This window comes from Bubalus bubalis, chromosome 5, assembly GCF_019923935.1.
Source record: "Bubalus bubalis isolate 160015118507 breed Murrah chromosome 5, NDDB_SH_1, whole genome shotgun sequence".
Classification (NCBI taxonomy): Eukaryota; Metazoa; Chordata; class Mammalia; order Artiodactyla; family Bovidae; genus Bubalus; species Bubalus bubalis.
Window position 1 is genome coordinate 75,651,170 of NC_059161.1, and position 12,600 is coordinate 75,663,769.

The 12,600-nt window shown below is 39.7% G+C and overlaps 1 protein-coding gene across 5 annotated transcripts in view; it reads left to right on the forward strand.

Annotated features, from left to right (window-relative positions):
• The window catches only part of CFH (complement factor H), a 482,162-nt gene that overhangs the window by 443,142 nt on the left and 26,420 nt on the right, over positions 1 to 12,600 (forward strand). For all 5 annotated transcript variants that reach the window (XM_045165769.1, XM_045165762.1, XM_045165765.1 and 2 more), the window contains 2 exons: positions 7,949 to 8,131; positions 9,730 to 9,906. In XM_045165769.1, coding sequence (XP_045021704.1) covers positions 7,949 to 8,131; positions 9,730 to 9,906 — 360 coding nt within the window. The remainder of the gene's footprint in view (positions 1 to 7,948; positions 8,132 to 9,729; positions 9,907 to 12,600) is intronic.

Sequence of the window (12,600 nt, forward strand, 5' to 3'; positions counted from 1 at the left end):
TTAAAGGTGTAATAAAGAACTGAAAATTTTAAAACAAATGATAACATTAAAAATATATCTAGGAATTTCTCTGGAGCAGTTGAGGGCAGTGTGGGGTCAGTTCAGTTTCAGATAGTTCCTTGTTCCAACTTATACTTCTTTTCAAGGTCTATAGGCCCCCTCCAGTGCTTAGTCAATGCTAACTACAGGGTTTCAATCTGTTGTGCCTGTCACTTCGAGAGCAGTTCCCTGTTACTTGTTTGTTTTGGCTTCCTCTGTTTGCAAGTTTCTTCAGTGTCTAATTTCTGCCCTGACGCAAGGGAGTGAAGGTGGTCACTTATTTAGGCTCACTTGTTCAGTCGTGCTGTGGGGAGGGAGGAATACCGCAAACAAATATCACTGGCATGTGTGGGGAGTGCTCACAGTGTATGGACCACACTGGGTTGCCCTAGCTCATGGTGGCTGTGCTTTCCCTGTCTACACTGCTCAGACTCCAGGTTGCTTTGAGGGGAACTTTCCAAAGCGGGCCCTATGTTGTGTGCACTTCCCAGGTCTAAGCTGCTCAGGTTCAGGTTCTCCACAAAAGGCATAGACTTGGCTGGGCCTGCGTTTTGTGCCCTTCCCAGGTCCGAGGAGCTCAGGCAACCAGGTGCTTGGCGAGCACACTGTCCCAGGTGTGCAGTGGGTCTTATCACCTCTCTGGTCCCAGTAGCTCGGTTTACTGGGTGCGCCACAAGAGTGCCGTCTCAGTGTGCTGTGTGCCTCCTCTGGGGAGCTGATATCAGGTTGCAATCCTCCTGGCAGATGTCAACTGTCCAATACCCCAGAAAGATGTGGTTAGCAACTGGGAGCCTGTTCCCAGTTTGGTGGAGGATGCCATCTCTGGGGCCAAAATTGCCCCTCGCCTTCCATCTCTGGCTGTCGCCTGCCTGTCTCTCTGCCTCCAGTGGGGGCGAGGAGCCGGTCCGCAGCCTGCTAGCTCTCTTTTGGCATTCGCTCAATCCTCTGTTCTGTGAGCCGGCCAGGATGTGGCTTAGGTTAGAGCTTTTCTTTCTCTCTCTCTCTCTTTTTTTCCCTCTCTCTGTCTGTCCCACAGTTTGGGTTTCTATTTCACGTTAGCTCCCTCAGATTGTACTCAGGGAATTCAGGACTGGCCCTTAACCCTAAGCAATGCAACGGTGCCTCCCCCACTTGCTGGTGGCAGACATGAGCATCTGAGCTATTTCTCCGCTTGGAGTTTTGGTTAAGGCACATATTCTGTGTTGTTGTTGTTTTTTTTTTTTTTTTGTTTTTTTTTTTTTTTTTTCCCTCCCTGTTATGTTTCCCTCTTCCTGGTGGCTCAGTGGTTAAAGCATCTGGCCACACTGCGGGAGACCTGGGTTCAATCCCTGGGTAAGGAAGATCCCCTGGAGAAGGAAATGACAACCCACTCCAGTATTCTTGCCTGGAAAATTCCATGGACAGAGGACCCTGGTAGGCTACAGTTCAAAGGGTAGCAGAGTCAGACACAACTGAGCAACTTCACTTTCTTTCTTTCACTTTATGTTGCCCTCTGAGATTCCAAAACTTCCCACAGACCCACTGGTAAGAGGGTTTCCTGGTGTTTGGAAACGTCTCCCCTTTCACGACTCCCTCCCCAGGATGGGTCTCTGTCCCTAACTCTTTTGTCTCACTTTTTGGCTTTTATATTTTGTCCTACCTCCTTTGGAAGAGAATGGGCTACCTTTCTGGGTGCCTGGTGTCTTCTGCCAGTGTTCAGAAGTTGTTTTGGGGAAGTTGCTCAGCATTCAAATGATCTTTTGATGAATTTGTGGGGGAGAAAGTGATCTCCCCGTCCTATTTCTCCTCCATCTTAAGACCGCCCCCCACTTAGCATTTTCTTAATTGTTTTGGTTTTTTTGTAGGTCTTTCCTTTGTCTTATGCTTATTGCCTATATGTCTCTTTAATATATGTTGTAAAGCTGGTTTGGTGGTGCTAAATTCTCTTAACTACTGCTTGTCTGTAAAGGTATTAATTTTTCCATCAATTTTGAATGAAATCCTTGCCAGGTAAAGTAATCTGGCTTATAGATTTTCTCCTTTCAGTACTTTAAATATATCCTGCCATTCCTTTCTGGCCTGTAGGATTTCTGCTGAAACATCAGCTGTTAATTGAATGGCTTTTCCCTTGTGTGTTACTTCTTGCTTTTCCCTTGCTGCTTTTAATATTCTTTCCTTATGTTTAATCTCTGTTGGTTAGTATGTGTCTTGACGTGTTTCTGCTTGGATTTATCCGGTATTCGACTCTCTGTGCTTCTTGAACTTGATTGACTATTTCCTTTCCTATGCTGGGAAGGTTTTCAATTATAGTACCTCCAAAAAAATTCTCAGTGCCTTTCTTTTTCTCTTCTTCCTCTGGGACCTCTATAGCTCAAATATTGGTGTGTTTAATACTGTCCCAGAGGTCTCTGAAGTTCTCCTCAATTATTTTCATTCTTGTTCCTTTACTCTGCTCATCAGCAACTATTTCAACCATTCTATCTTCCAGCTCACTGTTCCATTCTTCTGCTTCAGTTAATCTATTATTGTTCCCTTCTACAGTATTTTTAATTTCAGTCATTGTGTTATTCATCTTTGTTTGTTTATTCTTTATTTCTTCTATATCCTTGGTAATTGTGTTAATTTTGTTGATTGCTTCTTGGCATTTTATGCCTTCTATTTTCAAGGTTTTGGAACATCTTTACCATCATTATTCTGGATTTTTTTTTTTTGTAGGTATTTGAACTATTTCCTCTTAGGGTTTGTTTGGGTTTTTTTGTTTGTTTGTTTGTTTGTTTTTTTGTCTTGTGTGCTTCTAGTTTGTTCCTTCATTTGAGCAATATTTTTTTACCTTTTCTTTTTTTCATTATTGCATTTGATGTCTCCTTTTCTTAGGCTTTCAGGTCGAATTCCTTCTTCCTTTTGGTTTCTGCCCTTGCTGTGTAAGGTTGTGCCAGTGGTTTGTGTAGGCTGCTTTTGGGTATGACTTTTGTTTGTACTCTGGTGAAAGGAGGTAAGATTTTGTTTTTGTTTTTGTTTTGTTTTGTTTTTTCCCTCTGATGAGCAGGGCTGTATGAGGTGGCAATCCTGTTTACTGATGACTGGGTTTGTGTTTTTATCTTTTTGTTTTTTTGGGTGAGGCATCCTACACTGGGTGCTGCTGGCAGTTGGGTGATGCCAGGTTTATAGAGGTGGAGGCTTTTATGGGAATTCTCACTAATAAATACTCCCTGGGGTTAGGAGTTTTATGGCAGTCTAGAGTCTTGTCAGCGCTCCCACTGCAAAGGTTCTGGGTCTGATCTCTGACCAAGGAAGTGAGATTCCACAGGTGGTTTGTAATGGCATTAAGGGGGATAAAACAAACACACTAAAACAAGAAACGAACTACAAATCTCAGACAAATGACAGATACAAAATCAGGAAAGTACTAACAAAAAAATGGGAAATACACACACACACATATATACACACATAAACAAAACCAAAATAGTGAAAAAAAAAAATAAAAGTAGAAGAGATTGATCCAGTGACCAAAGAAAAGTAAGAATGATATCAACTAGTTATTAACAAATCTGACTAAAAGCATAAACTGTAAAACAAAACCAAAGCCATATGTCAACAGGGGAATAAAACAACTAAAGCAAAACAGACTAATAAACATAATGAGGAAAAGCGAGAAAAGGAAAAAAATAAAGAAAGGCTAGAGAAGCAAATTTAAATAGAGGTAGATAAAGAAGTTTTACATATATTAAAGAAAAACAACAACAGAAAAAAACATAAGAAAAGCAAGCAAAAGGATATATGTGGAAAAATAGTGATAATATATTTTTTAAAAGCTTTGAAAATTAAAGAGGAAAACAACCCTCAAAACCACAAAAGGCCAATGTAGAGGCAGAAGTATTTAAAGGAAATTAAATGTGTGGTTAAAAAAATTTCTCAAAAGTGTAAATAGATTTAATTGTAGTATTAAAATCAACAGCTACAACAACAGAGAGCAAAAAACAAGCAAAAATTTAAAAACCCAGTAGCAGCTACTGAATAAATTAAAATATAAGAATAATAAATATTTTTCTTAGATCAGCTGTCAGCATCCTTTTCCTCAATGTGAGTCACAGTCCACCTCACCTCCCTAGGATGCCATCCTTTACCTTTACCTGTTGTGGCCACAGCCCAGACTCTAATCTCGTCCTACCCTTTCATGTTCTTGCTCTCATGTCTATATCTGCCAGTGCTAGTGTGTTTTCTTTTGCAGGAACTCTCATTGTCCTTTATATATTCCATAGATACAAAGTCTGCCAGGTGATCATGTGGATTCAATCTTCAGCTTGTACCACTGGTGGGAATGTTTTGGTTCTATTCCTTAGACACCTGCCCCTGGATTTCACTTGTGGTTTTTATCTCCACCTTTGCATGTGAATCATCCACAGGAGTTTACTCCTGAGGCTCCCCTGGAGGACTTGGGTGTGCCCCAGGGAGGACCAAATGTGGAGGTGGTGCAGTTGCTTGGATTGCAGGAGCCCTGGCAGTACCAGGTACTAAGGGGAGCCACTGGCTAGGACAGCAGGAAATATGAAGCCCTTAGGGGTTTTTTGTAGCCTCTGGTTGTTCTGTCCTTGTGGGGATTGAGCTAGGGTTTGACACAGGAGCTTGGATAATGGAGACCATGGCAACGCCGGATACATAGCTGTGGCTACTGTCACAGGAGGTATGTGACTATTAGGGATTTTTTCTAGCTTCTGACAGCTCTGCCCAGTGAGGATTGAGCATGGAGGTGACACAGCTGCTTGAATTATGGAAACCCTGGCAGTGCCAAGCATGCAGGGAAACCAACTGACTCAGCTGCAGAAGCGATGGTCCTATTAGAGTCGTTTCCTAGCTTCTGGCACCTGGCCATCAGAGGGCCTCTTTGGCTGGTCCTTCTCTGTTGCTTGACCCCTTCAGGAGCTTACAGACCCCCCACTTGGAGTCATTGTCTGTTGTTCATCATATCAGGGACTTAAAGATCACCCTGGCTGGGGTCCTTCTGTGTTGCTTTGTACATCAGGTCCTTAAAGCGCCACCCTCTTTGTGTTGTTTCAGCTGTCTGGTGCTGATATGTGCAGAGAGAGGCTATAGAGATGGCGCCATTCTCTGTGTGTGACTCAGCAGTATAACGCTGCCTCCGGTTAGCTGGCTTTGGTTCATAAGCAATTCCCACTGCGCTCTCCTCTCTCAGGTTCCTTCACACCATCTCCCTTCAGTCAACAGTAGACCTTGCCATGGGATTGCTTTCCAATCTCTATGTGCCAGCTCCAACCTTAAGCCCTTTCTAGGGGACTTGCATCCCTGTCTGGTGTAGCTACAGCTGTGGCAAAGATAGTCTGTGTGATCCTCATTCCATTCAGACTCTCACTGGTCAGCTGCTTCACTTTCCAACAGTCTCAGTGCTTCAGCTCTGTCACAAATATTTGCTCTCCTGTGCAGCTCTGTCCCTGCTTCAGTTCCCAGCCTCAGATTCAGATCCACTTCTACTCACTCTCCTCTTTTTTTGCCTTCCTTCCTTTGTCCTGCTGAGTGTTGCCTGGTTCTATATATTCTTTTCCAGTGGTCAGGTTCTCAGCTGGTGTTCTGCAAGATCTTCTGCGTCTGGAGGTATATTCCTGATGTATCCATGGAGAGAGATGTACTCCACGTGCACCTACTCTTCCGCCATCGTGGATCTCAGTGTATGGTATAGAGCCCACACCTCACTCCAAGTCAGGATTGCTGTAGGCAGTTGTCAAATTTCTGTTGTTGGGCTGGGATAAAAAGCAATGGATATCTTGTTCTTCTCATTTGAATATACTTCTCAGTTGATCATTTTTCTTGATTCTCTGTGTTGATATCTGTGCATTAGACTAAACATCCACTTGTCCTAGTCTTCACCGATTGGCCTCAGAAGTAGAACCTTTCCAGAATTCAGCCTTTTCAATCAGCCTGGCCAGAATTTTGGTTACCTCTTTAACCTCTCTGCTCATCCAAACTTCTGTTTGTAGTCAGCCTCCTCCAGGAGTAGAGAGTATGCAGTGATCTATAAGTCAGAATATTTGGTGGAACAGGCAATTGGAATTTATCACTTAGCTCACTCTGCACTCACTGACTTGGGGAAAGGAGCTGTGGTTAATGCCTGCCTGCTAGTTCAAACCCTGTGCCTTCCGCACCATGATTTAGTTCTCTGTAGTCCTCAGGCACAAATGCAAACTTTGGGTTTCATCAGCTCTCAGGGACAGGTTAGTTAGAAGCCAATTCCTCAGGCAGAACTGGAAAAGATGAAGGTCCAGATGTGCCATCTGACTCCGTCCATGGAGAAACTGGGAGTTGCTTACTCTTCATTAAGCTAGGGGAAGACCTGTGAGAAGTGCTGGTACAGATTCATAACTGCCACTTCATTTCTGTAATCCCAGGAGATTGGAAATCCTAGACCTCCCAGAAGCAGGTAAATTGGAAGCTGGACCCTGGACTGCTGCTGCTGCTAAGTCGCTTTAGTCGTGTCCGACTCTGTGCGACCCCATAGATGGCAGCCCACCAGGCTCCCCCCGTCCCTGGGATTCTCCAGGCAACAACACTGGAGTGGGTTGCCATTTCCTTCTCCAATGCATGAAAGTGAAAAGTGAAAGTGAAGTCTCTCAGTCGTGTCCGACTCTAGCGACCCCATGGACTGCAGCTTACCAGGTCCCTCCATCCATGGGATTTGCCAGGCAAGAGTACTGGAGTGGGACCCTGGACTAGCATTTGCAAAATCAGAGACCTAGATTGTGGATCAAACTCTTTGCTCCTCCAGGAGAGGCTGGAAGTTGAGTGTTCCCTTCAAATTGTATGGTCCTCTGCTGCATGGATTTTATTGCAGCAATGTGTCTTAGTTTTCCCTGCCACTTAGGATTTTGGCATTTTCTCACTTGCCTTGAATGCAGAACTTCTCATCTACTGTTTCTATTTTGAATCGAAGGAGCTGATATACACATAGTTGTTAATTCAGTGTGTCTGTGGAGGGAAGAAGAGGTCAAGGTGGCCTATTCCACTCTCCTACTAATATCACTGCAGTGTTTCCAAATTATATGTGTTGAGCTTGTTTGCTTTTCTATTTTCAGTTTTAAGGAAAAGCAATTATTGGTTTTCATCTTTATCATTACTATTATTGCTATGTAATTTTAAAATTCCCCTCAGCACACTTTAGTGTCATCCCATAAATCATATAAAACTTTACTTATTATGGTTTTATTTTCATTCAATTCAAAATATTCAGTTTTCTCTTTTGATTCTTCTTTATCCATCAAGTACAAAAAAAAAAATTAGCTGAATTCTATGAAGATGTCTAGTAGGTGACAGAATTGTACTTTTCCAAGTTTAGCTATTCATGGTTTGAAGGATCAATATTTTGTCCTTAGTAAAATGAATGGATGTATTGATCTTTGTCATCTTCATTGAACTCCATGTACTGATATGGCTTTAAGCACTCAGTTTTGATGACAGCATTTCAAATTCTCAGAGACAGAGGCTGGGTAACTATGGTGGAAGATTCTGTGATCGTCACCTGATCTGTGTTCTGGGTTGTGTAAGAGATCCAGACTAGACAATACTTTCAGCAAGTCCCAGGAAAGGAAACCCATTGCTAAAAGATTTCTGACATGCTGTGGGATTCCAGATCCTTTAGACAAACAGATTTCTAATAATTTCCTAGAAGGGATTTGGAGTATTTTAAATCTTACTTTGTTCTAGAAAATGGAAATCAAGTGTTTTAGTTTAATATCTTTGGAAATTCATAGTTTTTTGTTTTTTTTTTCTTTTCTCTTACTCAGGACCTTAAATGATTAGAAGTTTTCTTGGTTTATAGTCATAAATGACTCCCCTTTTTTGTATCATTACCTTATTTGGGTCCTTATGAAATGTGTATCAAATATATGCTTACATTCTCTTTATGCTTTCTCCCTTTTAGAAACATGTTCAAAATCCAATATAAGGATTGAGAATGGATTTTTGTCTGAATCTACCTTTACATATCCCCTAAATAAACAAACAGAATATAAATGTAAACCAGGATATGTAACAGCAGATGGTAAGACATCAGGGTTAATTACATGTCTGCAAAATGGATGGTCAGCTCAACCTGTATGCATTAGTAAGTAATTCATTATCTTAGCATTCTTTATCCTGATGATAACTATACAGAAGTATTCTTTAACTTTGTTCTTTTTTCCTTTTTTCTTTCTTTCTTTTTTTTTTTTTGCTGGGGTAAGGTCATATGAAGGGTTTTGTGGTTCCATGGATGTATTTGAAATGATCAATTACAAAGCTTTGAAAAATGTATCTTTTTTTAAAATTATCATTGGAGTAGAATATCTTTGTACCTTTTAGTTCAATGTTTTGTCACTTTAAAACATCCTGTGACTAAAATCTAATTTTGCTAAGAGCCTTACCTCTCTTCTGGGATAAATTCATTTATTTTCAGCTGAGACCTTTATGCTGATTGCCTCTGCTTTTATTTTAGGAGACTCTTAAGCCAGAGTCTCTGCTCCGAAGCCTAAAAGTTATGTTTTTAAGCAAAGATGTGAGGCCATGGTGCATAAACTTCAAATAATACGATATATAATTCATATGTTTGAGTCTCTAGGATAGATATCCTTGCGAAAAATTCTCTCTTAGGAAATCTGCATAAACATCTAGTTAGTGGAGACAGAGAAACACTTCTAGACAGGACCAAATTCTGCTGTGCTGAAGGTTTTTCTTGTAGCAATACATAGATGTTTATGAAGATTTTCCAAGAAAAATTAATGAGTTTGTCTTATTCATCCCAAAGCTACACAGTGATATTTTTGAAGTGATATTTTACATATTCACTTTAAATGAAGTGAGTATTTATAATATCCCTTTCTGCTGTTTTCATTTTATTTTTCCAGTGTCTATACTTCCAGTGTCTATAGTACTACAGGCACTACACCCTCAAAATGAAAAAAGTTGTACATATCCAACTTATTTTATCTTAATATATGACACTTTTCCATTATAGCACTCTTTTTATGAAAAATGTCTCTATTATTATATTTTACTAGTATAATTTTGCTTTAACACATTATGAAATTTGAAGCAAATTATTTAAGCTATTAACATCAGTCTATGGTGTTAGTAAAAACAGATTGTTTGTTAACATATTTTCTTGTAAATAGCTATAAATAATAGAATTATGTGTGTATTCAATCTTGATAAGTATAAAAGAATATACAACCATTAGAAATATAGTTGGAAAAGGAAAAGCAGCATGTGAATTTTAAAAATTTTATAGCATCTTTAAAAAAAATAACTTGCCTTTTGAAAATCACTTTTTTTTCAATGAAGTTTTCTCTGGCAAATATGTCACAACTGCTAATTAATTTGGCATTAATTCAGAAAATGCTGTTATGAAAGTAGTATAATACTTCTGCAATGACTTATTTTAATACTTGCTTTGGGAAAAAATGCCTAAGTACAGCAACTGAGGAACATGTTCATAAAGTAAATAATTCAGGAACATTAAGTGTTGAGAAAAAAGTTGCATAGAAATACACTTGTTTTCACTTTGAGTAATTATTTCAGGACAGTGATATATCACTGGCATGGTTGGCTAATTTTTTATGATTAGTACATACTAATTGGTGAAGCCCTTTTCCCTTGAGATGAAACTCAATCAAATTGCCCACTAAATAATATTAGAAATGAAATCACAATCCCATTATCCCTTAGAATCCTGTGACAGGCCAGTATTGGACAAGGCCAGAGTCAAAAGTGATGGCACGTGGTTCAGACTGAACGACAGACTGGACTACGAATGTGTTGATGGGTATGAGAACCGAGATGGACGCACCACAGGCTCCATAGTATGTGGTCAAGACGGCTGGTCTGATAAAGCTGCATGCTATGGTAAGCACTCTTTTCCAGATGTTCTTTCCTTCAAGATAAGCAATATTTAACAGTAATTGTCAGAAGTGTTTTATTTTTACCAAATTACACTGATCTAGAATCATCTTTAAGGAATCATGCTTCCTTCTACTTTAATGTAAACTGGAAGGAGGGGAAGTTTTAAAGTCCAATGACTCACTCAGTACCAAAATGACAGGGTCTTGAAACCTGTTCAAGTATTTTCTCATAAGTTTCTGCTTATACCTCCTACTTTGAATGTTAACGTCTGCAGGTTTTGATGGGTGCTTTTTATTTTCTGACTTTTACAAGTTCTGAGGGCAATGACATGGATCTCTTTTATTTTGCCAATCAGATGTGTTTTTTCCAGGTTTGGAAATAGGGCTTCAGTCTCTGGTAAGCTGAGTGGATGTTGAGTGTCCCAAGTCAAGGGAAGAGTTATGTGCAAACTTTGGCAGCAAAGTAATTTTGGAAAATATGAAGGTGGGCTGAATTATACTGAATTCTACTGAATGAGAGAGGATTTTATGAGCTGAAGCTGATATGAGGCAAAGGAAAGATGAGCTGGGTTATTTCAAGCCATATTAACATTGATTGATTTTATGATTCATGAAAAGCCATAGGAAATTTTAAGAAAAGGAATGATATAATTTTATTTGGATTTTTGAAGGCCATTTGTGGATTTTTCTGTATGCTGTGCTTATGATGGACAAGAGCAGATTCAAAAAACCATGTGGGGTGAAAAAGTGTGGGGATTAGGTAAATTCTTGGCTGAAGTGTTTCAGGGCAGAGAATAGATTTGGGATATATTTTCCCGGTAATAAATGCACATAACATTGCTAACTGTTGGTTGTCAGAAAGAGCAAAAGTTGAAGGGACTCATGTTTTGAATACCATTTTCTCATATGCAAGTAAGCAAATGGAAATGACTTTATACATGGTACTGGCAGGGGAAAGAACACTCTTGCAAGAGCATCACAACTTTGACCTGAACACATTGTGGTTGGGCCAATGGGGACCAGAAACATTGGATACATCAACTGCAGTGTTGAATGCATAGGTTTAACCAGGAGATATACACGAATTTATCACTCTCTAAATTATGACATCAGATGAGAAAAGAAAGTAGAATGAAAATAGAAGAAAGCTCAAGACTGAGTCCTGAAGCTTCCAACACTGAGGTGTCTGACAGAAGAAGAATAGATGGCAAAGTGGACAGAAAGAAAGGAGGACCCAGAGAATTTAGGAGAAAAAATGTAAGAATAAATGTTGCGTAGATTGGACAGAAGAAAATGATTTAAGAACAAGGGATAATAAATTGACTAATAGTAATTTCTATGGAATCAGCCTGAAATGGTTCTATATCCAATTCCACCATTTGCTAAATATGAATCTAAGGGCAACAACCTATTTGAAGGTTTGTTCACTCCTCTGAATCTGTAAAATGATTTAATATTTACAAATGTTCTAATATTTCAAAAGATCTTTTAGTTATTAAAATAAATTATTCATATACACTTGTCATAATACCTGCCATAGAGTTTAGTCAAGGAAATTGTAAACTAATTACATTAGAATAGTTACACTAATGAATACTTCTAATTCAGTTAATAAGCCAGGTTAAAAGACTAAGAATGTGGTGCCAACATTAATTGTGAGAGATACAGTTTCGGATGGAGTAGATAGGGAAAAACCTACTTAAAACCTGCTAAATAAATTATTAGTAAGAAATGCAATACAGCATGCGGACATAACTCTTTGAAAAGGCTTGGTTGTGACAGAGAACAAGAGGTTCAGGATAGAGATTTCAGATAGACACACAGGGGAAGCTTGTTAGAGGAACGGGCCAGGCTTGTTCAACAGTTTTCAGAGCCCAGGTAATTTCACTTTCAGGCTGTCAGCGAGCACCTAATATGTGCCAGAAGTGGCCTAAGAGTAATTGTGAAGAATACAGTGGGGGACGGTGGTATGCCTTTCACGGTGGTAAGAGCTTTCATGCCAGTATCAGAGAAAAAAAAAAAAAAAAAGAAGATGAATTAAGGCAAATAATGAACCAAAAAGTAAAAATATTTCTATTTATTCTATTATTCTATTATATTGTTCTATTATATTGTCCCAATAAGTGTATTCTAAGAACAAAAGAATCCAAGTGCTTAGAAAGTAGGAAGGACTGCAGGTCAACTTTATGTAGGAAGATGTCTATGCCAAGAAAGCCTGGAAACCTTTCGTCAGCAGAGGTACACGCCTTTGCAGCAGCCATGGCAGCAAAGCAATTGGCTTATTTAAAAAGATCAGATGTTAAAGAATCTGCCTGCAATGCAGGAGACTTGGGTTCAATCCCTGGGTCAGGAAGATCCCTTGGAGAAGGGAGTGGCAACCCTCTGCAGTATTCTTGCCTGAAGAATTCCACAGACAGAGGAGTCTGGTAGGCTATAGTCCATGGGGTCAAAAAGAGACATACCTGAGAGACTACAATTTCACTTTCAAAATTTCTGATCCACCTGACAGTAAAATATCCACTTGCATTGCGGGAGACCTGGATTGGATCCCTGGGTCGGGAAGATCCCTTAGAGAAGGGAATGGCAACCCACTGCAATATTTTTGCCTGAAGAATTCCATGGAATTTTGGTGAGCTGCAGTCCAAGGGATCACATACAGATGGACACGACTGAGCTACTAACAATTCTGAGTAAAGGG